General features: G+C 44.1%; 1 protein-coding gene across 3 annotated transcripts; it reads left to right on the top strand.

Annotated features, from left to right (window-relative positions):
- The first annotated feature begins 1,588 nt into the window (after positions 1 to 1,588).
- Positions 1,589 to 22,752, top strand: DYNC1LI2 (dynein cytoplasmic 1 light intermediate chain 2). Of its 3 annotated transcripts, XM_065898542.1 has the most exons (13): positions 1,589 to 1,708; positions 1,840 to 1,913; positions 3,927 to 4,043; positions 7,506 to 7,736; positions 13,234 to 13,403; positions 14,120 to 14,213; positions 15,433 to 15,568; positions 17,687 to 17,798; positions 18,413 to 18,472; positions 19,223 to 19,264; positions 19,669 to 19,786; positions 20,609 to 20,725; positions 22,170 to 22,752. In XM_065898542.1, the coding sequence occupies exons 1-13, from the start codon at positions 1,602 to 1,604 to the stop codon at positions 22,268 to 22,270; spliced, it is 1,479 nt and encodes a 492-aa protein (XP_065754614.1). In that variant the 5' UTR covers positions 1,589 to 1,601; the 3' UTR covers positions 22,271 to 22,752. The 3 variants fall into 3 exon arrangements, with proteins under 3 accessions (XP_065754614.1, XP_065754615.1, XP_065754616.1); XM_065898543.1 differs by lacking the exon at positions 3,927 to 4,043 and having other exon boundaries at positions 1,602 to 1,708; positions 22,170 to 22,270; XM_065898544.1 differs by lacking the exon at positions 7,506 to 7,736 and having other exon boundaries at positions 1,602 to 1,708; positions 22,170 to 22,270.
- Positions 22,753 to 27,046: the final 4,294 nt, after the last annotated feature.

Here is a 27,046-nt window from a genome sequence, read left to right as displayed (position 1 = left end):
TAGCAGCCTCCTCTGGTGGTCCTTGCTCATCAGCCCCCTCTGGGCCTGGTCTTTAACAAGCCTCAACACTATCATCCAGCCTACATTTCACTTTCTTGTCTGTGATGTGCATTGGCAAATGCCCCGTTGAAATCTGAATTTTCAAGGTCTGCAGCATCCTCCTACCTGCTATTCCTGCAAAATAGAAACTGTAAATCTGGTGCTGTCTTTTCCTTTTCCAACTGGTCACATTAGAGAATTTCACCTAGGGCTGATGAAGTTCACTAGCCTGTAGTTTTCAACTCCATCTTTTGTCCTGTGAAAATTCAGACACTGCTTACCGTTTTATGACCTAGAGCACTTTTCCTGCTCTTCCTAGATTTCCAGGGTATAATTCTTAATAGGTTTTCACTCCCATTGTCTTGTTTGAACCTTATATTCAGGTTGGCAGATGATATGCCCATTTGTTGGATCTGCCATAATTCATGCTGCCAAAATTCTGGCAGAGTCAGGATCAGAATCCTACTCATCTGGATCCCACATACATGGTTGCTTTTCTGACATATCCTACTTTCTTGTGATATTTAGAAATGCCTTGTAAAATGCCTCTGCTTCCGCAGAGGCTAGCAAGAGCCCTCAGGTAGCGGCCAGACCTAAAGTGAAACTCGATAGGTGAAATGTATTTTTTCTTTCCTTTTCTTCCAGTACCCTCTACCTTCCCATTCTCTCCCCTGTCCCTTCCCCCTTCATATCTTTTTTCCTTCCTTCCTTCCTTCCTTTCTCTGTTTCTTTCTTTTTTCCTGAAGAAAGGAAATTAAAGCCTCCTATTTCTGGTGTCAAATGCTGGCTCCCAGAAAATATCATTAAGAAAAACCAAACACCTGTTTATAAGTAAAATCAAGCGAATTTCTACAGTAAAGATCACTACCTCGTGGTCTTAATAGGGTCAAGGAAGGAGGAGGTGAAAAGCAGGATATTTGTGAGGATTTGGGGGTCTAGTTTAAGCCCGGTCTTTCAATTCGTGGTTCGATTAGGATTAAGCAAAGTTCATGATAGAATAGGTTAAGATCGGTAAAATTGGAAGTACCGGGATGCTATCAGAAGATAGCCAGGAAGCACTGGGTCCTTGGTCAGGTTTCTCAAGATTTCTGAGCTTCAAGTTCCTCACCCGTTAAAGAGTTAGACAAGATTTAGTGAGATATCTTGTACTGATCTCATCCCAAGGCCTGAGCTTTTCGCTTCAGTCCGTCGGGTGCCTCGGCCCCAGACGGCGCAGCTGGAGCGGCCAGCTGACGGAGGACCGGGAACGGGTGTCTTTGCGCCCCTCGATCGGCAGAGGCCGCTAGCGCGCCCTCCACCCGGGTGGCTCCCGCTCGCGCCGCCGCCTCCCCGAGCAGGGCTGCCCCGGCGGCCGCCTGACCGCCGCCCACCTCCCGCCACCGCGTTGGCCTCAAGACCCTGCGGGAGCCGCGGACATCGCAAGCCCGGCGGAGCGCGGCGGGCGGCGCGGACCCTGCGGGGCGGGCGGCTGGAGGCGCGGCAGGCGCGGGCGGGCCGGCGGGGTCCTCGCGGGTCCTCGGCGGGCCCGGGGGAGGGCCCTCTTTGTGGCTGCAGTTGGCAAGATGGCGCCGGTGGGGGTGGAGAAGAAGCTGCTGCTGGGTCCTAACGGGCCCGCGGTGGCGGCCGCCGGCGACCTGACCACTGAGGAGGAGGAGGGCCAGAGCCTATGGTGAGACCGCGAGGCGGCCGGGCTGGGCTGGCCGGGCCGGGCCGGACCGTCGGACAGACTTAACGGGCCGTCGCGGGCCAGTCAGGTTCAGGCTGGCCCCAGGGCCGACCGCTGTGCCATTGTCCCCACAGGTCCTCGATCTTGAGCGAGGTGTCCACCCGCGCCAGGTCCAAGCTGCCGTCCGGCAAGAACATCCTGGTTTTCGGTGAGCGCCGGTGGCGGGGCGTTGCCCGGGGAGCTGGGGTGGGCGAGGCGGGCGCCCTCTCACTGGTGCCAGCCTTCCTCTCCCCTGCCGCCTGCCCGGGAGAGCCTGGAGACCCTGGCTGGACAGCCTGAGAGTGGCCAAGTCCACTACGGCCGAGGTCAGGACGTTGCCCCTTTTCGAGAGCCCAGGGATGCTGGCAAGGGCTCGTCGGCACATTCCATAGTCTTTTGGCCGCAACATCAGCTTTGCTTTAAATGTCCCTGATTTCCTGCGCTCATAGCCTCGAAGTTCACCGAACTGCGGGCGTAGAGAGGGGAGGGAGTAGATGAGGTTAGCGGAGGAGGCGGGCGAACGAGGTGACTGGGGGTCGTCGGGCTGTGGGGAGATGCCACAGGAGCCATTTCTCTATCTTGATGAGCGGTGCACGGTGGGAGGGGCGCTGCAAAGGACAGCAGGCCTTGGAGTCTTCCCCAGGGACTTTTCCTACATTATTTTAGCCTTCACTGCTGGGTTACCTGGGTTAGGTCTCTCAGCGTCTCTGGTCTCCTTTGCTCATACAAGTAAGGGAGTTTGGCTGGGTTCATTTATACAGCAGACCCATTTGTTGAGTGGGTCGTTTACTGTCGGTTGGGCACTGGCACAGCACAGACATTCCTCAGACACTACACAAGAATGTCAGTTTAGTGAGACACAGATAGATGTGTTGGTGATTGCACTACACCATGTTGGGCATAGACAGATGATTTGGGGCACATCATATGGCTTGATGCTGTTTGGAGTTAGGTGTTTTGAAGGGTAGGTGTTAACGTGTAGGGGCCCAGAGGGTTAGTGTTTGCAGGAATACAGAGGTGACAAGGCGAGGCGGGGGTGTTGGAAGTTACCACAGCCTCCTTGTGGAAGGTGTCTGATGAGGTAAGTCCGAGGCAGATGGTGGAAGGCTGAAGAGTCGATGCTTTTTCCTGAAGGCACCCGATTCTCAAGGGCCTTTTATTTTACCTCCATCCTCTGATTCTCACGGGAATCACTGTGAGGGTGGTTTTCCCACTGTTTTTGAGGTGAGTGGCTTGTCTTTAGTTGATGACCACTGCAGCAAGTAACAGAAGACCCTTAGAGGTCTTCACGAATTGGGGGATCAAGGGCACCAGATGTGTGTTTAGAAAGGGGGTGCTGGCAGCAGAGTGGCAGGTGGCTCAAAAAGAGCAGGTACTGAAGTCAGGCTGAGTGCTCACCGTGTCCAGATGGGATGTGGAGGGCCTGAGTAAGGTAGTGGCATTGGGGGTGGAAAGGAGGACTTGGACCTGTGGGATGCCTTTCAGTTCTCATGTTCTGTAATTCCATATTACTAAATCCCAGGGGTGCTTAGTAGTGTTTTTTGGTGGTGGCTCTTTCTGATGTTTAAGGTTTCTTTTGGGGGGAGGGAGAGTTGTTAGCTGGGTGGAGGGGGATGAGGGGGCTCTTGGTAATTACTAAGGTAGTGCTTAAGAGTTTTGCTTAGGTCTGTAATTATTTTCATCAGTTTCCTAGCCTTCAGGGTGCTTATGAAAGAAATGTACTAAAATCAAAGGTGAATAACAGCTTCATTCTTTATGATTATGAGGCAGGATCAGACTTTTTCAGTTCAGAGTCCCTAGGTTTTAAGGTTAATTATATTCTGAAGATTTCTTGCTTTCCTTATGGTAAAAGTTTATTTTGTGAGAAACTAGCCCCCCCTTTTACTTTCACTTTTCCAGATGCGTGTGTTATAAATTATAGGTAGGGCCTGCGGGCCTGCCTTCTTCCTTTCCTTGTGAGGTAAGGATGACTGCAGTAGATTGTCATTTTAGATCTTGGAAATTGCCGCCTTTATCACCTCTCCCCACCCTGACCACTCTTACAGCAGGTCCTGCTTTGTTTATGAATACAGGTGAGACCTCAATAGCAAGCTCCACATGAAAGTTCCTTGTGTGAATGTCCAGACTCCCCATCCTTGCCTAGAATAAGCGGTACGCTTTGTCTTACATGCATCACTTATAGGTGAAGATGGTTCTGGTAAAACAACCCTCATGACTAAACTTCAAGGAGCTGAGCATGGCAAAAAAGGAAGAGGCCTAGAGTATCTCTACCTCAGTGTCCACGACGAGGACCGAGATGGTGAGTGAAGCATTGATCCATGCAAGTCTCTGACTCCTCGGTTGCCACTCCTGCAACATGCCCAGGCATTCTCAATTTTCTCTTTAGGGCTAAGAGAATTAGTCACAGGGGAATAGATGAAGTGTATCTCTTTGTAGGACTTTACCTATTTTTCTTTACAGAGTATGTTAGCAAAATGGGGAATGGGCCTGTTACCTGCTGCTCTGGGTAGCCCTTACTTAAGAGGAGAGACTGAGGGTAAAGTTTCAAATGCAGATAAAAGTAAGAAACTGAGAAGTTTTTGGACTTCCCTGGTGGTTCAGTGGTTAAGAATCCACCTGCCAACGCAGGGGACACGGGTTCGAGCCCTGGTCCAGTAAGCTCCCACATGCCGCGGGGCAGCTAAGCCCGTGCACCACAACTACTGAAGCCCGTGCACCACAACTACTGAAGCCCGTGCACCACAACTACTGAAGCCCGTGCTCTACAACAGGAGAAGCCACCACAATGAGAAGCCCGCGCACCGCAATGAAGAGCAGCCGCCGCTCGCCGCAACTAGAGAGAGCCCGCGTGCAGCAACGAAGACCCAGCGTGGCCATAGATAGATAGATAGATAAAATTTATTAAGAAACTAAGAAGTTTTTAAGTGCTTTGGACTTTTCTATGAGAGAAACACTTGGCAGACTGATCTGGGCACCGTTGTTACTCTGCCTGGTTTTAGTGGAGAATCTGAAATTGATGTGGTTTAGAGTATAAAAGCTTAACAGATATTCACAAAAGAGTTTTGAGTCTTTTTGTGACAGTGTAGAAATGCTGATTGCTTGTGTGTTTTTGTTTTGTTTTGTTTTGTTTTGTTTTTTCCCCCAGTGGAGAGAATAGAGGCTCAGAGGTAATAATGTTCTCTTAATTTCTCACGTCTAGAATGTGGATAATAATCGTTTTCTACCTTCTGGGTAATTGGGATGGTTAAAAGTGCATGGTAAAAAAAAAAAAAAAAGAAGTGCGTGGTAAGCCCTATTATAAGGATTAGATATCATTTAAAATTGTGATAAGTACGATTGTGAGTTGGATTGGAATAATGGTTTTTGGTTACCACTAGTCAGTAATACCTCCTTTGTAAAATTTTAGGCTTTGTGTTAGATCTTGGATGGCTCTAAAGTAAATAATTATTAATGCCTAGGTTTTTTTATTTGTAGAAAAGTTACACTGTAAGGATGAAATATCTTCATTAAATTACTTTCTTAAAATTGCATTTACCCATTTGTACAGTAAGGACCATGATGTAGGGGTGATTATATAAGGGGGCAGATCCCACCACCTCTGGTTCCCCATTTCCTTATTGCTAAAATGAAGAAGCTGAACCCAGGTCCTTCCTTGCACCTTAATTCTTCGAGATCCAAGAATCATTTAAATAGAGGGGAAAAACCCTTTAATCTTAACTTAGCAGTCACCTTAGGACCCCAAGATTTTATTCCTGCTCCTTCTTCCCTGGCTTCCTTTGCCATACTGAACATTCTCTGAAGGATGTGAAAGAAAGGTAGGAGGTAGACCTGGTGCTAAAGGCTCTCCTTGTGTAAGGAGAGCAGAGGCTTTCCAGTGCCCACCTAGGCCCACTGGCGTTTGTGTAGGTAGGGTTGGGAGTCAGGGGTCACCGAGCTGGGCTAGGGGGCCTCATATGTCTGAGTGTTTTGCTTCCTGTCTTTGATGATTATTGTGGAAAGAACTTGGGCTTTGGAGCCAGGCAGAACTGGTTCAGAATCCACTCCGTTAGTTACTAGTTGTGACTGACTTAACCACTCTACACCTCAGTTTCCTTATTTGTAGTATTGGGCAATGGTACCAATTTGTAGGTTGACAGAATGAGAGGTGGCATGTGTCAAGTGTAGCTGAGTGCTTGAGACAGGTGGTAGGTCTAGTACCCTTTTGAAAGTATATGAAACATGGTGTAGATACTCTGACATTGCTATAGCTGCTTGTTTCAAAGGGGCATAAACATATTTCATGCCAAGCATCAAAGTAACTATATTCACTTACCTTTGAGTTAAAATACATTAAAATCTGTAGACTTCAGGTACAGTTTGTTTGTTTGTATTTTGGCCACGTCGTGCAGCATGCGGGAGCTTAGTTCCCCAACGAGAGATCGAACCCGTGTCCCCTGTGTTGGGAGCACAGAGTCTTAACCACTGGACCGACAGGGAAGTCCCAACAGTGCAGTATTTTTGAAGGCATTCGTAGAATCCAAGTCAAAACCGCTATCTGAAATGCATTAGAGTGTTGAAAGTATAGCTAGATGTAGATACCTTTGTTGTACTGTTGAAATAAAGTCATGAATATAAAATTTTTCACAGCATGTTAGTGAATTGATTATACCCAAAAAAAGGTAGCTAACAGAAGACAGGTTTTTTAAAGGGTAAGTTGCAATTTATTGGGGAAGAAATTAATGAAATGATATTTTTGATAGTAGGATTTCTCCCTCATGGTGCTTTTATTAAAAAAAATTCTCAAAAAGATGTCTAAATTTTTTTAAAAAGTATATTATTAATTTGGAGAACTATCTTCTACAGTTTGATCTTCCAGATATAATTTGAGAATCACATGCTTCATTAAGTGTCAGCACTTGCACATTTGTCTGTATATGTTTTTAACTTTACTGTGGAAAACAAAACTACATAAAAGCATAGACTATTTTGATGAACCCCAATATATCTGTCACCTGCCTTCAGGTTAAAAGTTCTAGGTCAATTTTATTTCAGCTGTACTCTCACCCTCTTCTCTTTTCACTCCACATTGGATTATTAAAGCAAATTTCAGACATTATATCTTTTTATGTGTAACTACTTCCATATGTATGTCTAAAAGATTAGGATTTTAAAAAAATAATCATATTATCATATCAAAAATAAGTGTAATTCCTTAATATTATCAGGCACCCCATAATTCATATCTCATTTTATATAAGTAATGAGTTTATCTTGGCATTTAAATACAAAGGTCCTGTCTCTTTGGCACCCTTTGTGGTATGTGAGCACACTGTTTAGTGTGACTGACACAGGAAGAGCTTGTTTAACCACAGGCTCTTCGGCACAGCTTGCTGCCTCACAGATTGCTGATATCTTAGAAGAATGGATTATTTAGACTATGGCACAGTCGTCCGGGGAACATTTGTAGCTTTTATTAGTATCTTTTGATGCTTACTGAAAGACAAAATGTCCTTCACTCTTTACTCCTCAGACATTGCTGGAATCTTTTTGGATGTGGACACAGTATATTATGGTTGTTAAAAAATTTTATAGTTTAAACAGTTCACAAGGCACCTTGATGAAGAGTTGCTGCCACTGAGCACTTGGACCCTTTTCTGGTTAGGGTTTCTGTCTCTGTTCTGTGTGGAATTCTGTGGCTGTCACCTTTAAGTTCTTCCTTATGTGGCTCTTTGAGCTGTGCTGATGGTCATTGTCAGTAACTTAGCTTCACTTCTTTTCTTAGATCACACACGCTGCAATGTGTGGATTCTGGATGGAGACTTGTATCACAAAGGTCTGCTGAAATTTGCAGTTTCTGCTGAATTCTTGCCGGAGACCCTGGTGATTTTTGTTGCAGACATGTCTAGGCCTTGGACTATGATGGAATCTCTACAGAAATGGGCTAGTGTTTTACGTGAGCACATTGATAAAATGAAAATTCCACCAGAAGAAATGAGGGAGCTGGAACGGAAGTGTAAGTAAAACAGGATTTTCTTAATTGGAAAATTCACTCGTCTTTTTGGATGGTTCCAGCCACCTTCCTTTTCACAGTGTCAAGAGGCTGCAAAGCTTCCCTTACAGAGTGTTTGTGTTTTGCTTGCACCATTTATTTCAGATTTGCTTTTGTAGATTCAGTAGTCAGAAAGTCTTCAAAGCAGTCTTTATCTCAGCTGTCACAGTTGAAGAAAGTAAATCAGTATTCCTTATTATTTTCATTGGTTCTCTTTTATAATAAGGGTTCTTCCCTCACCCCCAAAATGTGATCAGTTCTGTGAGTCTTTTTGCTGTTCTGTTAACTCGTGGTCTGCTGAGTTAGTATCAGTGGGTGTAGAGATTTACTGGGATCTCTGCAGCTTGAGTCCATTTCCCTGTATTTCCATTGAGGTCCTATGGACCCTCTTGTTGACAGGTTTAAAGGAAGACCCACAAAAGATAAATCTTTGAGTTCCTACCTTAGTTCCTTTGGGGATCCAGCAAATATGATTTTAGTTAGAAATAAGAAATTCTTTTTTTTTTTTTTTCATTAAAATGAAAGGATATTTTAAGACTCAAGGCATCCAAGCCCTTTTGAGAACAGAGAACTTTAAAGGAAGTTCTTTTTGTTTTGTTTTGTTTTCCTTAATGTGGTTCAGAAGCTTGTTTTTCCTTTTCGTTGCTTCTGTGCAGTTACATCAGCTTCTGTTCACTTGCCAGGGAAATGGGAGGGGCAGGGGCTGGAGCTGTGGCAGCAGCAGTGCTGTCTTGGCCAGGGCAGTCTTGGCTTAGCCTGGCTTATTTCCACGGGATGACATCATTCCGTTTAGTGAATTAATGAGGGCTTCTGGAGCATGGCACACAGGATCTTCAAACGTACTGGCAGAAGGTTTCAGAAATTTTGATGTGCTTTTCAAATCAGATTTCTTGCTGTGTGTCTTCCTGTCATAACTTCACTTGCTCCTGACTACATTAGCTAAAACAGGGAGTTTAACATAGAATTCTTTAGTTTGCTGTGTGCATGTGTGTTTCCTGGGACACCCACGTGTGCTGCAGTGATTCTTATGCAGCTCAGCACATCTGTCCTCAAACACTGACCTTTCTAGATAAAACCTATTTTTCCCCTGAAATAGAGACCCTAAAGACAACTTCTGAGAATAGTTCAGAGCCTGAAGAGCTGTTCTCCTTTCGCTACGCATTTACCATCGTACCCAGACTAGTGGGTTAATGCACAGGAGATTTCAGTTTCTGAACCTGTTTTCCTAGAGTTATAACCTTGTAAAGATTTGTTAAAACAAAAAAAGGAAGAGATTGAGCCAAGGATATTTTTCTTTCCCAAATAGGGAGACTGTCTGCCTGGTGCCAGATCTGTTCAAGGCATTGGGGATACATACAGCAGACAAGGTGCCTGCTCCTGGGGAGCTTGTGCTCCCATGACACACTGAATTTATTTTGTGGTCTTAGTCATTGATGTCTGTGTTGCTTAGGATTAGATTGAGCTGCTTGTGACACAAGCCCAAAATAACACTGGCCTAAACAAGACTGGGTTTTATTTCTCTCTCCTGTGAATGAAATCCAGAGGCAGTTCAGGCCTGGAAACATCTTGAGGAAGACAAGTCAAGGACCCTGGCTCCTTTGTGCTTACTGCTTTGTCATCTTTAGGGTGTGGTTCTCTTCCTCTTGGCCACCAGAGCTCCAGCCTTCACATCTGTGTTGCAGGCAGCAGGATGGAGGAAACTCAAAGAAGGGCTGAAGGGTGTGTGCCTGCTGTCTTCCTAAGGAGACACTTCCTAAGGAAATGTAGTCTGTGTGGCCGTGTGTTCTAAGTATCAGTCCTCGGTTTGGTTGTAAGGAGGAAGAGGAGAGGACACTGGAGGGCAGCTGGCGATTGCCGGCACCACATCCGTGCCTCATAGCTCTGGCTAACCTTCTGAGAGCCTCTTGTGTGTTCACCACCTTTCCTCTGAGGTGTTTGGAATGGTACTCACGCCTTTCTGTTACCCGTTGAAGGAGTGCCTTTGTTAGTGCTAGTTTTAGGTTACATTTTAATAAAGTGGTTGGCCATCCTCTTGCTTAGAGGACTCCCACTTTGCAGATTAATTGGACTCTAGGTATTGTATTGAATGAGCAAAGGGCTGTCACCCAACCTGCTTTCTGATCCAACACCAGTCTCCAATCTGCTGAGTTTGGAAAGCTGCTCCATGGCCAGCCAGTCTCTTTCTGGATTAGGTTCCTCAGTGGTCCTGAATCTGCGGCAGCTGCTTGGCTGCAGGGTTTGTCTGAGGGGGAGGGCAGAGCAACCCCTAAAGCTGCCAGAAGGTGGTGCTTGTGTGTAGGTTAGTCTTGTCTTTACTGCTTTGTGTCTGGGGTTTCAGTTGCTTATCAAGTAGAGGAAAAAGATTAGGTGCAGTCTCTTGGGTCTTCTCAGAACTGTGGAACTAACGGGTGATCAATGAGGTAGGAGGGAAAAGAAGAGAAAGAGGCGGCGCTCTGCAGTCTCCTTCCCATAGCCACTCCCATCTGATGCTAAAGGGGAGCCCCTGGTGGGCTGATGGCCCCTGCTGTGAAATACTGGCCATCCCACCTCCTAGAGAGAAACTGCTAATACTGTGGTATGTGTGTACCCTAAGGGAAATGCACATTTTATTATCCAAATTACACAGTCCTCACTATGTTTTTATCATTCCTTTTCACCACCCCCGTTACGAATATTTGCTCTGCCTTCCAGCTTATTTTCTAAAATGCTGAGTTATTAAAAACACATGTGCATTTCCTACTGTTTTTGGATAGCCATAATTCAGTCATTCCTTCAGAGAATGAATAGCCTAGCCCAGGGTTTCCCAACCATTTTCATATCATGGCCTATGTAGAATGCAGCAGAGTTTATACAGCATGCTGGGTAGTGGAGGTTCATGGAGCAGACTGCTGGAGCTGCCCCACCCCTGCCTTCCTTCCCACAGTCACTTAGCTTACCTGTAACCTGTTCCAGGCTCTGCCATGCTCACTGTCTTGGAAGCCTGGTTGAGTGCCTCATGTGACCTTGGGCAATTATAGATATTACCCAGACAGTTAAGCCATTGTATTTTTCATTGACTTGAAGATTTGTTAAAATGCTTTTAAAGAGAAAATGTGGGAAGACTAAAAAGAGTACATATTCTCAATTATATTTATATTATAAACGTAATTACATATGTAAATGTAATTACATACATGTAAATTACATTTATAACTCTAGAAAATGCAAACTAATCTGTATTGAAAAAAAAAGCAGATCAGTGGTTGCCTGGAGTTAGGGATGGTGTTGAGGACAGGTGGGGAAGATAGATTACCAAAAGGTACAAGGAAACTTCTGGGGGTGATAGATAAATGCACTGTCTTTTTTTTTGTGTGTGTGTGGTACGTGGGCCTCTCACTGTTGTGGCCTCTCTCGTTGCGGAGCACAGGCTCCAGATGCGCAGGTTCAGCAGCCATGGTTCACGGGCCCAGCCGCTCCGCAGCATGTGGGATCTTCCTGGACCGGGGCACGAACCCATGTCCCCTGCATCGACAGGTGGACACTCAACCACTGCGCCACCAGGGAAGCCCCCGAATGCACTGTCTTGATTGTGGTACTGACTCATGGGTGTATTCATATGTCAAAAATACCAAATTTAGGGAGTTCCCTGGTGGCCTAGTGGTTAGGATTCCAGGCTCTCACTGCCGTGGCCCGGATTCAATCCCTGTCAGAGAACTAAGATCCTGCAAGCCGTGAGCCATGCCAGAAAGAAAAAAAAAATCAGATTTACATTTTAAACATGCGCAGTTTCTTGTGTGTCAATCTTGGCTCCATAAAGCTAAAGTAAAGCAGATTTAAAAAAAAAAGAGAAAATGTGGGAGCCATTGATTTCTTAAGAGCCTTCAGCAATCATCAGAAAATGCTTCTCTGTTTTTGTCCAAAGTGCAATGCAGTAAAGATCTCTTGAGTATTCATTTATTGAATCTGAAGAAATAAACTGCACTGATGGTTAAAAAAAAAAAAAAAATCTCTTGAGTAGATTGTTTTTGTGCGTTTTTTTTTTGTTTTTGGCCACACGGCATGCAGGATCCTAGTTCCCCGACCAGGGATTGAACCTGCGCCCCCTGCATTGGAAGCATGGAGTCTTAACCACTGGACTTCCAGGGAAGTCCCATGAGTAGATTATTTATATTGGCAATGAAATTATATGAATGAGCTAAATTAAAGAGAAGTTGTAGAGATGAAATGTCATATCTGTGCTTTAGGGTTTAGGCAGTGGTTTTTTCCCAGTATTATATGAAAGATATTGTGCTCCCAGATAATTCCAGAAGCTTATATAACAATAACCTAAAGCCTTTGTAAATTAGGACTCACTGTTTTAAAATATTCGAAACCTGTTCTGTGGTTGAAGAAGAGTACATGCACTTTTCTCTAGATTCTCTTTAATCTAGTTGTCTGTGTTTTCTCAGTGAGCATGTTGTGGATGAGAGTAAAAGTCCTTTTGGTCCTTTAGTCATGTTGTGTGTAGAAGAGTAGAGCTGCCGGCTCGAAGTAGCTTTAATCACCATGTCCTTGTTCTCTGGCCTGACATAACCTTGAAGCACCCAGGAAAAGGTGCAGGTCTGTGGACTTTGTGTTCACTTGCCTTAACCAAGACCATGGACTGCTCAGCTTGAAGGCCCTCCTGTGGGGTTGCACCCATGGCCAAAATAATGCCAAGAAGTAGATGTTATATCACTCACCCCTTATTGTGTTAGGCAGGAACAGGTCCGTGACACATGTGACTCAGGATCTCCTAAAGATGAAACTGAGTCCACAAGAGTGAGGATGATGAGATGCAGATGGTGCTGGCAAGTCCAGCCTCGCTCTTTAGCACGGACGCACCTCAGCTGTATGGCAACAGCATGTTCTTGGTAATTCAGGTGGTTCTGATGAGAACTCTGAGGAGTTTTATAAGTTGTAACCTATTCTAGTGGTTGCGTCTGTTGAAGTAACACAGTTCGACTATCCTAATATTTGAAAATGTAAAATATATAGGAAAAGTGTTGGGAATTCCCTGGTGGTCCAGTGATTAGGACTTGGCTCTTTCACTGCCATGGCCTGGGTTCAATCCCTGGTAGCGGGACTAAGATCCTGCAAGCCTTGCAGCGTGGTCCAAAAAAAGTGTTTTGTTTTGTTTTTCATAGTAGGAACTATTGAAGCCTTAGGAGTTTTTAAAAACCTGTTTAATTGTTAAGAGTTAGATGCAATTAAAGATGACCAGGGGAATATCTTTACTGCTCTGAAGTTATACTGCTCAGACTGACTGAAAATGTCAGAATTGAGGTTTTGTGTCACCACCCTTAAATCCCTAATATTGCAGTTAAGTCAGATGCAGTTAGGAAGTTTGTCACAACTCTTTATGTTTTGTGCTTATTACTACCTGCTTCAGTTTTCTAAAGCTGGCATGTGCATTTTTTACTGTGTGTGTGTGTGTAATTTTCTTCTTCTTTTTCACCTGTAGTTGTGAAAGATTTTCAAGACTATGTTGAGCCTGAGGAAGGTTGTCAAGGTTCCCCACAGAGAAGAGGGCCTCTGACCTCAGGTCCTGATGAAGAAAATGTTGCCCTGCCTCTTGGTAACAACGTGCTGACTCATAACCTGGGGATCCCAGTGTTGGTGGTGTGCACAAAGGTGTGTGCCAGGGAATTGTATGCTTGGCTGGGTTTGGCAGTGCAGCAAATAAATAAATTAAATGCATTAAGAAAAAATCCAATAAAGAACAAACAAAAAAATGGGGGGTTTCAAAAGTTCTTTGATCCTAGTCAGAGCCACTAGGTTGCCCAACTGCAGCATGTGCCATTCACATCATATTCTGTGAGAATGGAGCCCTGTGGAGTGTGCAGTGCACAGCCATGTCCAGTGGGCCTGTTCCCTGATGTGACCTTGTTTGATGCTTAGAGCAACCGTGAGGTGATCAGGGCTATCATATCCCTACTTTATAGATGTGGAAACCGAGGCCCAGGATGAAAGAAGAATCTCCAGTGGCTTTTCACTCTTGTCTATTTAATTAACGCTTGGACTTTGGGCTGTGGCTGCCTTCTTTTTTTTTTAAATTAATTTATTTATTTTGGTTGCTCTGGATCTTAGTTGTGGTTGGCGGGCTCCTTAGTTGTGGCATGCGAACTCTTAGTTGCAGCATGAATGTACGATCTATTTCCCTGATCAGAGATTGAACCCGGGCCCCCTGCATTGGGAGCGCGGAGTCTTAACCATTGCACCACCAGGGAAGTCCCATGGCCGCCGCCTTTGAAGCCATGATACTTTATTACTGACGAAGACAGTGTTCCCATCCTTAGCAGGCAGAGAGGCAAAAAGATGACTCCTTTCTCTTTCTGTCTTACCTGCAGTGTGATGCAGTGAGTGTCCTGGAGAAGGAACATGATTACAGGGACGAGCACTTTGACTTCATCCAGTCACACCTACGGAGGTTCTGCCTCCAGTGTATCCTTGGGGCGCTGTGTTGGGGCCCAGGGGCACAGGCTCCCTTTTGTGTGTGCTAATCCAGGCTTCCTCCAGATGGGGCATCTTCAAAGAGATAAAGTACTTCCTGAATCCAGAATAGTTTTTTGCCAGGGTGAAATTGTATACATCAGCGGTCCCCAACCTTTTGGGCACCAGGGACCGGTTTCGTGGAAGACAGTTTTTCCACGGACCACGGGGGGCGGGGGAGGGTTCAGGCAGTAATGCTAGCGATGGGGAGCGGCAGATGAAGCTTCACTTACTTGCCCACCACTCACCTCCTGCTTTGTGGCCCGGTTCCTAACAGGCTGAGGACCAATACCGGTCTGTGGACCCGGGGTTGGGAACCCGTGGTATACATCATTTTACTTTCTAAAAGTTTACTGTGTTAGAATTTGAGACTTAATAATTTGTGCCTATTTTTGATTACTTTTTATTTTTAATGGTGTACATTTGATAGGCTTTTGTATTAAGAAGAAAGCTGATATGTGATACTTTTATTGCAAATTATTTTTATCATATCTTGGAAATCTTTTTAAACTTTGCTTTTTTTATAGGAAAGGTTAATTATCCAACATGATAGTGTTTTGGCTGCTACAGGGTTTCCTTTATGTTTATGTTTTGTGCTGTCCGTGAGAGAGATGCTGTGTCAGCAGACTTTTGAGTCTTGTTTCTGTAAAAATCCAATAGCAGTTGGTGCCATCATCCCACATCCTGGGCGGGGGAGGGTAAGGGTGGGTTCCACTACTTCCTTTGGGCTCTTAAGCTTGTCCAGCTCAGTGGAGGGTGCCAATAACATGTAGGTACCCAACTCTTGTATGCTTGATGACCAACTTGATCACATGTGGGCATCTGTCTAGGAAAGAATCTGTGTACCTTGGATATGCTGAGGGTTTTCCTGGGCTACCCTCAGAACCATTAAGTTGACTGCTTGGGACGCAACCTGATGGGTCAGAAGACAACAGTTTACATGTTCAGAAATGAACTACGTGGCCCGCTATCATCAACATGCTTTATGCTTTTGACCTGCTTCTTCTGCTACTATTACCTTTTTAGTTCTTAACATTTTAACACTTTCTATTAATTGTGTGTTGATCAAAAACTGAGTATCCTGTGACTAGTACTTTGAGGATTGTGCTTGTATGTATTTGCTTTTGTCTCCTCTTGCAGTGAATTGGTTTTCCTTAAGCAGATTGATTAGATGGAGCGGCCTTGATTTACACATCAGTGAAGGAAGAGAAAAACCTCGACTTGTTGTATAAGTACATAGTTCATAAAACATATGGTTTCCACTTTACCACGCCTGCCTTAGTTGTGGAAAAGGAAGCAGTTTTTATGTGAGTTCTTTATAGGTGATGCTTTCAAACGCTTCTCTTCCTGGTACATTTGCTCTTTACATTCTATCCTTCCAAGTAAGATGGCTCTGTCTCTCTCTTATACAGCCAGCTTTCTACTACCTTGGGGCAAAGTGCTTGGAGTTGGACCTCACAGGGGATATATACACCCACCTTTCCATCTCTGCTCTTTTCCAGATTAGTTGCCATTCTGCTTCCAGTCTGGGGGAACTGGGTGGAGTGAGGTTAGGGGTGCTGCCTTTCTTCGTTGAGAGCAAGTTGCTAAAACATTTTTGCCACTTACTGTCAACTCTGGTAGAATACCGGCTGAGTGAGGGAGTTGCAGTATAGGGAATTGGTGCTTTGAGGATCCTGAACGTTTTCCGTTGGAGCATCTGGTTTATTGGCATCCATTGGCAGGGATGACTGCCTACGCCCTCCTTCGCGCCCCATCAGCTTGGGCTTTGGCTGTACTGAACGCCTGTTGTGTTTCCGGTGTTTCACATTTGAGGAGCCACTGGGGCTGATTGTCCTGGCAGAGACTTGGATACCTATTAGTCCTAATTTGTGTCATTCTCTCAGTGGAGAATGGTGGGTGTTGTGCATGCATAAGTAAATGTTGAAGGTGTGGTCCCTGAGAGGACTTGTGGTAGTATCATGCTTTTAGGCTTAGATATCCTCTTAAGAAAGAATTACAGTTCGTTCAACAAATACTGAGCACTTCTTCGGAGACCAGGTTCTATGCTGAGGGCAGAAATGAACGAGATGTGGTCCCTGCACATGGCACTTTAATGGACACACACAGCCGAGGAGGGGTAGGGCAGTACTGGGGTAGTAGAGGCAATGTGGCAGGGAGAGCAGAGGAGTGATGCTGGGAGGGTGAGTGGTGCGTCCCAGGCAGGCCAGAAGGAGTGGAAGGGTGGGAGAGTCTGGGAGAAGACTGAAGGTGTGAAAGCCGAGAGCTCTCAGGACCGAATAGGCTGCCTCCTCAACATTTAGGGAGAGCCTCACTTGGGCTCTTCCCAGAGAGCAGACATAGAGACTTAGACTGATTTTAGAGAATCGTTGTCTAGAGCAGTCAGGCCAGCACCAAAGCCACAAGCTCTCAGTGAGTGGTATGCTATTGGAGTCAGTCAGTACCCAAATCACTTGTGATCCTGAGGAGAGGGAGGATCAGGGAGACTGGATGTGTTCAGGGCTGGTCTGGAGTGGAGAAGCAGCTCAGAGCTTCTGAAGGTGACACGGGTCATGGCAATATCTTGGTCATGCTCTGTCCCTTTGCACCTTTGGTCCTGTTGGTAGTTGCCTGTTGGGGAGCCAGTGAAGTCGTCGGAGCCATTGGGGTGGAGAGCCCTGGCTAAGCACCTTCTTGGTTCTAGAGCTGTGGAGCAGGAGTTGGATGGAGAATGAGAAGCCTGTGGGAACAATCAGTTGCCATCTTTTAGAGCTTCTAGATAAAAGTATGTCATATAGGGCATTTTACAATTGTTCCTTACCCTAGGCTGCAGCTTAGCTTAATGGAACCTGGGTGCCATCCTGCCCTGCGATGTCAAGCTGGGCAGCTCCCACATAGGATCCTCAAGAACTCCTTGTGTCCCTCTGGTTTGAGGCCCAGGATAGTGCAGGTCCTGCTACTCCCCTTGGCTCCAGGGTAGATATTGACACATCAGTAAAATTAACCAATCCATAAGAAAACTGTTGTCAGAAGAGTTCTCAGAGAAACAGCCCCATCCTGAGCTCTGTCCTATGTGTTGCTCTGTATTCTCCACTCTGTCAGAGCAGGGCCCCATTGTGTCCTTGTTCTTCTCAGCAGAGTTGTGGAAAAGCTCTGAACACTTCCTGTGGGTCAGCATGTATAGTCAGTAAGATCTCGCTCTGGCTCCTTAGGCCTTGGGCCTCATGAACTCAGTATGGAGCAGGACCTGTGAGGTTGAGCTGATGGACTACACTTGCAGTGAATATTGGCTTGTCTGCCAAAAGCTACAAGCCGGCCCAGCAACTGCAGACCAGAACTTGTGGGAAAGGATCTCAGCCAGGAGTCCTCTCTAACCCGGAGTGTGCTGAGTATTCCATAAGGCAGTCCCAGGAAAAGCAAGTCAGTCTCTGTGTCTTTGCCTTTAGACCTGCAGGCTGGGACAATGAAAAGAAAATAGCTATTTTACATGAAAATTTCACAACTGTGAAGCCAGAAGATGCATATGAAGACTTTATTGTGAAACCTCCTGTGAGAAAGGTACCCAAATCAATCACTTTAAGAGTTGCAGGTGGGGAATTCCCCAACGGCTCAGTGGTTGGGACTCTGTGCTTTCACTGCCGAGTGACTGGGTTCGATCCCTGGTCAGGGAACTAAGATCCCACAAGCTGCGCCAAAAAAGAAAAAGAAATAGTTGTAGGTTTTTTTCATGGGAAAAGAAACATAAACAAGTCTTACACATTGAACCATTTGGGGGGGTAAAAAAAAATCCAAGGGCCTTTTAAAAAAGTCTTTAGATGAAATCCTGTTATGTAATTGGCTCTGGGTGGCACAGCATGAGTGATGGACTGCTGCCTCTGGATTACTGTTAGTAGATCCCACTTGCTCCTGTGATCACCTGCAGACCCGGATCTGGGAGGTATTGTTTAGAACCTGCCAGACTTAAAAATGTCATTTGGCCATATGCCAAGGCTGGTCTTGGAACAGGGTCTTTGCCAGGCTAGAAAGACTTGACCTCTGCAGTCTCCGCAGGGACTCCCCAAACCCATGTTGAGACATGAGCACAAGATTCTCCTTTCAGCATGAATTTTGACAAGTAGTTGGGGGTGCTCTTGGTCTGTGACCACGAATGAGTGTGTCACTTCACTTCGCAGCTGGTCCACGACAAAGAGCTGGCAGCGGAGGATGAGCAGGTGTTCCTAATGAAGCAACAGGTAAGAAGACCAGTGAGGCCAGAGCAGAGGCCTTCTCGTGAATGAAACCAGCTCCCTGGCGTGAAGTGGGGGTATCACAAAGAGCTTGCAGGGGCACAGGGGTTGCCACCAGTTCTTGTTCTCTCCCATTTCTAGGATTGGTACAGGGTAGGGGGCCTCTCAGGGGATCCCCTTCCTGCCTTGCAGATTCTCCTACAGTGATAGGCTTAGTATCTTATTAAGTACCTGTTCTGTCTGCAAATGTAGATTTTCTGGCGTAGTATTTCCCATGTTGACAGTTTACCAAACGCCCTGACCTCACTTCCGTTAGTTCACATAGTCCCACACAGCCCTGTGCGTGAAGGCAGGTGAGCTGATATACACATTATGTAGGTGAGGAGAGTAAACCCAAGCTGACAGTTCAGAATGCAGACCCAGTCCCACCTTTCTGTTTCACTGAGTGGTGTTAGACACATCACGGGTTTGCCTGATGATGCAGGCAGGTCAGCAGGGGGCGTTGATGTTTCTTCTAACCAACTTTTCCTTTTGTCCTCTCCTTGCTTCTTTAGTTTCAAAACTGGTTACTGGGAATATTTTTTGTTCACCATATACCAAATTGCTCAATTTAAATATTTTGCATTTATAGTGTAGAACCTCTGACTTGGTTGTTGTTAATGGTGCCCTCTAGTGGAATACTTGGAAGTGTTTCTCCGGACCTTCAGTACACTCTGCAGGCCTTGGTTAATGGTCGGTGTGTCCCTCTCTTTGCAGTCACTCCTTGCCAAGCAGCCAGCCACACCCACGAGAGCCTCCGTGAGTACCTTAAACTAAACAGAGGGTCAAGACCCAATGTCATGTCTTCAAACTTTATACCATTATTTGTGAGAGCTTACATTTGTGTGAGCTTTTGTATATTCGGAGGGAATTTGGTCCCCCTAAAAGCCCAGGGCCAGGAACATGGTAGGAACTCAGAAAACGTCTGATGAAGGAATACAGCTCTGGGAATTAGAGTGAACGGGTTTTGTTATCTTGGTATCTCTTCTCTCAGGAGAAATTGGGATCTAAAAAAGGGACTGAGCTGGGCACAAACTCCCATTCCTGCCACCCTTCTCCCTAGACTGTGAAAAATACCCTGCAGAAGCATGTCTTCATTTTTGGAATATGTACTTTCTGTTATTTTTATGCCTGTGTGTGACTTGGGCTGGTTTTGGACTTAGGAATCCCCTGCAAGAGGACCCTCTGGCTCTCCAAGAACCCAGGGCCGGGGAGGGCCAGCCAGCGTGCCTAGTGCCTCCCCAGGCACGTCAGTAAAGAAGCCGGACCCAAACATCAAAAGTATGTATCCTGTCTCTTTGGAGAGTGGTTTAGTCCTAGGCCTCATTCCTACTTTAGGGGTTGAGTAGCTGGGTTTGGAAGGTGGAGACTCAAGGCAGCTGAGCTGTTTTCTTTCCCAAGAAGGGCTGCTTCCCACTTCCTCTCTCTGAGAGAGGGATTTCATGGTTGGCAGAGACCAAGGCCTCTTCCTTTGTTGGAATTGGTGGCCCTTGCACCTGGCTTTAAGACCTTGGTTAGGCCTCTATATTCAGAGAAGAATACAGCATAAGAAGTCACTTTAAAATGTATATTTTGAGTTCTCGGTTTTGTTGCTTATTAGGTTTATATTATTACCATTTATGAATTGTCACTTGTTTTGTCAAGCTCAGTTACTTACTAGTTTAAGTAGCCCTTACCCCAGTGACTTAATAACACCCCAAGATGTTGGCTGCAGTAAAACCCTCAAATTATATTTAATTCTTGCATGTTCGATGACTATCTTCTATTCTGAATGAGAGCTTTTCACAGCAGCTTTGGAACGTTACGGGCTTATAAAACTTTGAAAAACACTGCCTCATGGACAGGGAGATGATGTGGAGCACAGGTTATCTGTTATGCCTCTGAACAGGTGGGAAATCTAAACAGGTTTCCACTTATTAATTATGCTAACACATAATCAGCCTTAGCAGTGGCAATGTATAAGGCATCATAGTGAATGAATCTGCTCAGTATCCTAGGAAGATCATAACCATAAATGGATAATTCCAAGCTGAAAAATAGTTTGATGCTGTTTAATTGGGTCATTCAGTTTGTGTGATGCTTTTTTTCTTACTGTTTCCTTAGATAATGCAGCAAGTGAAGGGGTGTTGGCCAGCTTCTTCAATAGTCTGTTGAGTAAAAAAACAGGCTCTCCTGGAAGTCCTGGTGCTGGTGGGGTGCAGGGCACAGCCAAGAAGTCAGGTACTGAAGGGCCCCCAAAGACTTAGGACCCTTGTGATCAAGGAGTGCTAGAAGGTGGGGTGGTGGACAGGAGTGTCTGCTTTCACTGACCTGCAGACCCCTTGATGTTCTGAACAGATTTCCACCTTACACTGAGCAGTATACCTTACAGTAGGATTACCTTATTACCATGCGTGTTTCTTGGTACATTTAAGGTGGGATTTATGTATATTCAGGTTCTCAAGAACTGACTGTAGGGTGAATTGAGGTAGATCCTAAATATTGGGCTGGCCAAAAAGTTCGTTCAGGTTTTTCTGTAACATCTTACGTAACGAACTTTTTGGTCAGCCCAGTACATGGCCCAGGTGTAGAAGTTCTGTCCATTGGAAGTTGTGGTCTAGAGTGTACCATTGACATTTTATTTAGTCTTTAATATTCTGCGTTGCTTTATAAGGATTTTGCTCACTCTACTGCCTCCAGTCTTGCCGTTAGCTGCCTGTGAACCCTCACTGTCTCACTGGAGGGTCGTCATTTTCTCCTCCATGAAGCTCCCCACCCTTGTCACACATAGACATCTCTGTGACAGCCCACCCATCTGTTCTTTCATGTGGGCACATAGGGCAAGTCTATGTCTTTTTGGTCTCTGAAACAAAAGAACCAGGTTCCTTGGGAATTACAAATTTTCCCAGAAAGCTTGAGGCCATTTCCAAAGGGTTTTAATTTTCCATTGGCTATAAGTAATATTACTACAGTATTTTCCTTAATTGGTGTTTTCCAATCAAAGGAAACCCTCAAGAAATCACTCCATTGTCAGGTCAGCCTGTGCCTTCAGGTGCTCTGGAGTTCTTGAAGACTCAGTCTGTCTGATCTGTTGGCCCAGGCTATAAACTGGTATTCCCTGGGAGAAAATAGGGGTCACTTCTAGGCCCCAGTTAGTGTTCAACAACAAAAAATATGTGCACCAACTTTGTGCTGTATCGAAATGGCCAACCTTAGTCTTACATTCTTATTGAAATATGGTGTTCCAGGATATCCATGTGAATCAGTTGTAATTAGTAACAAAACATAAACACCTGTTCTGTCTGAGGCACAGAAAGTCGTTTGCTGCATGCCAGAAACTCAAATACGATCTCTAGGAAGATGGTGATGAGAGAGCATAGGGGCGAGAGGGTTTTCAGAAAGGCCTTTGTGTTTGGCACAAAGGCATCCCCAGGCAGGGGGCAGTAATGTAGTTGGGGAGCCCAGACCTGTGGCATTTGGAATTAAGAAGGGCTGAATTAGAGCCTGTCTCCTTATAACCATTGCAATGAAAAAAGACTTTCCTCATTCTTATTGGAGTTATTATCACCAAAAATGATTATAGAAATCTGTATAATTTTTTTTGAAATCTGTATAATTTTAAATGTTACTTAAAAAAAATTTTTTTTTTCTTCTCTCATCACTGCTGCTTTTTTTTTCTTTGAAGGACAAAAGACTGTGTTGACAAATGTTCAGGAGGAACTGGATAGAATGACTCGAAAACCAGACTCCATGGTAACAAACTCTTCAACAGAAAATGAAGCCTGATCCTCCTTAAAAAGTGCATATGTAAAATGACCAAATAACTATATTGATCTGCTCTAAGACCAGGATTTTTCTGATATGGCACATGCTATCAGTTTTTTGGGGCAGGGGAGATGAACTTAAAAAAAAATACTTCATTGGCTTGTCTGAGTGTGAAATGCACCTTTAGGAAGGTTATGTGTCAGACCCCTTTGTGAAGGATAACCCTTGGACTCTCAGGCATGTGGCTCTCTCATGGGCAGCAAGTGCAGCTGGGCTTCTTGGGGAGGGGAAGGTAGATGGAGAGAAAGAGGGCCCACTTACTTTCAGGGTGGAGCCAATGAGACCAGGAAGTCATTGATCAGATGGTGGCTAGTCTGACCAGTTGCATGTTAACAGATTCACTTGTTCTTGGGAAGCAGATTAAGGAGCAGAAAGTCCAGGAAAGAGAAAGACTGAAAGGAGGAATGAGAGAAGTGTTGGTAGGGAAGCTGAATGTTGCAGGAAGTGGAGGAGGAGGAGATGAGCAGTGTTAGTAAATACTGTGTGTTCAGTAGAAGTCGAATAATCATTTTTAAGACTTAAAATCAGAAGCATTTCCAAACTAAACACTAAACAAAATGGGAATTGGACTTGTTCTGAATGCATCTTTAACTTACGAAAGATGTGTTAAGTGTGGGGATGCCTGAGTCAGGTGGAGCTGGTATGGGGGTGGGGAAGATGGCAGCTGCCCAGGACTCACGTGCTTAGCCCAGGCCATGTCCTTGTGGGAGGTGTTGGGCTCCACGCGTGTGTGTCGTGGGGCAGTCACTGTGGGGTATGTTTAAAGTCAGCAGTTACAAATTTAGTTTACTTTGAATTGTGTTTTCTAAATAGCTTCTGCTTTGTTTTAAAAAAAATTTTTTTTTTTTTTAACTACCACAGGCTGGCCTACTAGTAGAGAATGGGTGACCAACCTCTCATTTTACCATAATGCAGTGTGCTACAGAAAGTTTGAAGGAGGTTTTTAATGTAAATACACTCCAGTTAATTGGCTTACACCAGTCCCTGCCTTATGGTCATTGGAAACCTTCGTGGAGTTCCATTGATGCAAAAGGGTTTTGTCCTAGCTCCCTGGTCTGATCAGTGCTATCAGATGGACAAATAAGTGTGAATGTTTTATATTGAAAATGGAAATTTCTCTTGTTTTATGTTTTTCATAAACTGTAGCATTTTTTTCTTATGGAAATAAGTGTTTCAAGTGTCTCCATGTAGGGCAAATTCATGCACATTGTCATGTCACACCACCATCCTGGAAGTGACTTCTATGGATTTAAAATGGCACTTTTAATTTTATACATGACACAGAACATAAAATGCAAACACTACCATTAATTTAATATATAAAACATTTGTTGTCAAATCAAGGGAAAAACTACAGTTCACTTATGTGGAATTTACTTTTTTTATATGAATGTTTGTTGTACTGTGTCTAAGCATAACTTCCCTAATGTCATTACTTTTATACCAGATTTGACTGACCACTAACCATACTGGACATAACTTAATATCGTATATTATATAACAAGACTCTAAGACTGTCTTGAGTTGCTTTTCTGTAAAGGTCTGAACACTGTTAAGGAGAAAGCTGAGTATTTACTTGCCTTTCTGACAAACATAAAAATGTGTTTCTTGTGCCAGTCTTATTGTTGAAAATACACTTTTTTTCCCCCTTTTTAATTCAGTTTTTTTTTTTTTTAATGTATTCTGGCTTCCAGTTACCAGATTTTCCAGGTAATGACAGTAAACTGACTTGGAATGATGGTTGTGGTATAATGACCAATAGATGCCAAACAGCTTGTGGCCACACGAATGATGGGGTCACTTAATCCCTCCATAGCAGCTGGCAGGGGCAGGGAGCACAAAATGAGTGACCTCAGAAATAAAGAATTCTTCGAACGGCACATGCCTAAGAGGGATACAGTGTGATTTTAAATTTTAATGCAAAACTTTACTTTTTTTTATTTTTTATCATTTAAACTGATAAGCACTTTTTGTGTCAATATAAAATGTACTAAAACCGAAGAAATGCTAAGACACCTGTCTTGTGAAGGAAGGTTTCTTGGAGATCACTTTAGTTTCTCATAACAAGTGGATACTCCTAGGATCAGAAGAAACTGATGTATAGTGTCATGTGCTCAGTGGTTGCCAAAGTCTACCAACTTTGGGGAGCTGCAGGGTTCTTTTTAGGGGGGGTGGGAGGAGGGAGCATATTTTTTGTTATTTTGGGGTTTTCGTGCATTGGAACCAAAGGCCAAATGATAAACAGCCTTTACTTTTTAAAGTAAAATTCATTTCATTTGCAGAATACACTTGTATGGTAGACTGTTAAAGATAATTTTATGACTATTTAAGTACATTGTAGTGGTTACATCTGCTGTTTGTCTTTAAAATGGAAAAATCAAAGAAATAAGCCCAACCTTGAAGATAAGGCCACGATAAAGGCCATGAATTAGTCTTTCCTAAAAATGCAACGGGTATGCTGCTAGAATTATTTAATTTTGTTTGCACTTTTTTTTTTTTTTTGGATTGGCATTTTTAAACCAGTATTTAAACTGAAGATGTGTTTTATTAGTTTAACAAAGTTGAAAGTGACTGCTCTGTACATCATGACCTTAACAATGTTGATGCTGTAAGTGAAAGTTCACTGTTGTCTCTATACTAGGTTTATTGGTGTTTTTAACTTAAAATTAGGACTGCAGATTATTCCCCCACCAGCCTTAGTCCAGGGGTGTGGCTCTGTCCAGATGCAGTATGCAGTCATGTGGAACCTTGCTTTCTAGTGCTGGAAAAGAAGATGTCTCTAATTACTGGCTTCAATAAACACAAATCCAGACTGCTTACAATTTTTGGTGACTTTCTTTATGATAAATCATCCCACTGGAGATACACTGAATTGTCTGCTAGTCATATAAGGTATCTACCATGTAGCTAAAAATGTATACCTCTCTCATTTGAAATTATCGGAAATTCTGTTAAAGAATATTTTAAAACCATATTTTGATATATGTGGAGTTCCAGGCTGTAAGTAAAGTGCAAGGGGTGTGAGTTGTCCAACATATTTTCTTGTCTATTAGATAAGTTTTTGATTATCTGAATTGGGTAAGAAATTTTCACTTAACTAATTTAGAAGCCTTGAGGATTCATAGAGGAATTTCTGAGCAGCTGTACCATAATGCTTCTCACCTGCTGAAATGGGCAACAGTAAAGTATGTTTAAGAAAATCGGACACTTTATATTAGAGGTGAATTGTGTTTCTGATTATTAACACTTTAAGCATGTTGAATTTTCTGTTCTTTAAAGCTGATCTATTACACAGCTTTTCTCCCCAACTTTTTATTTTGAAAAATTGTAAACCTACAGGAAAGTTGGAAGAGGATATATTGAATACCCATGTTCTTTTACATAGATTCACCAGTTACTAACTTTTTGCCATATTTGCTTTCTCTGTCCCTCTCTTCCTCCCTCCCTCCTTCCCTGTATCTGTCTCAATACACACACATATACTTTTTTCCCCCTGAGTCATTTAAAATAAGTTTTAAACACCAGGGCATTTCACCCCTAAATATATTAGCTGAGTCCAGGCCAGTTGTCTTATAGAATATCCTACAATCTGGATTTGTCTTATTGTTTCCTCATGATTTCATTTAGGTTAAACATTTTTTGTAAGAATGCTATAAGTGAGATTGTGTATGTTTCAGTATTGCACATCAGGTTGTCCCTGTATTGGTGATGCTGGGTTTGATGCCTTGTTTAAGGTAGTGTCCCCTATATCTATCAAAGTGGGGTGATACCATTGAAGATGTTGGATTTCAGCCACCTTTTACACATCATTTTTATAACATCCACTGATGATCTTACCTAAATCAGTTACCACATTAGGAGTTCTTAAATGGTAATTTTCTTATCCCATCATTCCCCTACATGTATTAGCTGGCATTCATCTATAAAGAAGAGTTTTCTTTCCTCTACCCTTTTTGGGTAGTTATTTTCACTATGAATTTACAGTTTTGTTTTTTTAATTCAAAGTGTTATAATCTAATAACTCATACTTTTTGATGCTCAAATTGTTCCAGATTTGATGAGTGGGAGCCTCTTCAACCAGTTGTGTCCTTTTTTAAAAAAAAATTTTTTTTAAGGGAATTCCTTTATTTTTATTATTTATTTATTTTTGGCTGTGTTGGGTCTTTGTTTCTGTGCGAGGGCTTTCTCTAGTTGTGGCAAGCGGGGGCCACTCTTCATCGCAGTGCGCGGGCCTCTCACTATCGCGGCCTCTCTTGTTGCTGAGCACAGGCTCCAGACGCACAGGCTCAGTAGTTGTGGCTCATGGGCCTAGTTGCTCTGCGGCATGTGGGATCTTCCCAGACCAGGGCTCAAACCCGTGTCCCCTGCATTGGCAGGCAGGTTCTCAACCATTGTGCCACCAGGAAAGCCCCTTTTTTTCCCCTTTTATTGAGATACAATTCACAATATAAAATTCATCATTTTAAAATGTTCATTTCAGGGCTTCCCTGGTGGCGCAGTGGTTGAGGGTCCGCCTGCCTATGCAGGGGATGCGGGTTCGTGCCCCGGTCCGGGAGGATCTCGCATGCCATGGAGCGGTTAGGCCCGTGGGCCATGGCCGCTGGGCCTGCGCGTCCAGAGCCTGTGCTCCGGGACGGGAAGGGCCGCAGCAGTGAGGGGCCCATGTACCACAAGAAAAAAAAAAAAAAAAGTTCATTTCAGGGGTTTTTAGTATGTATATTCACTCTGTTGTGCACC

The sequence above is a fragment of the Phocoena phocoena genome, chromosome 20, assembly GCF_963924675.1.
Source record: "Phocoena phocoena chromosome 20, mPhoPho1.1, whole genome shotgun sequence".
NCBI lineage: Eukaryota > Metazoa > Chordata > Mammalia > Artiodactyla > Phocoenidae > Phocoena > Phocoena phocoena.
The sequence above is the reverse complement of the archived record's forward strand: the minus strand, read 5'-3'. Positions and strand labels throughout refer to the sequence as shown.

Bases quoted from the DNA above. Each gene is read 5' to 3' on its own strand.
- DYNC1LI2 (XM_065898542.1), top strand. From the start codon at position 1,602: ATGGCGCCGGTGGGGGTGGAGAAGAAGCTGCTGCTGGGTCCTAACGGG. The intron at 13,404-14,119 runs GTGTGTGCCAGG...TCTTACCTGCAG, and splicing joins TGTTGGTGGTGTGCACAAAG to TGTGATGCAGTGAGTGTCCT. The intron at 18,473-19,222 runs GTAAGAAGACCA...CTCTCTTTGCAG, and splicing joins TGTTCCTAATGAAGCAACAG to TCACTCCTTGCCAAGCAGCC.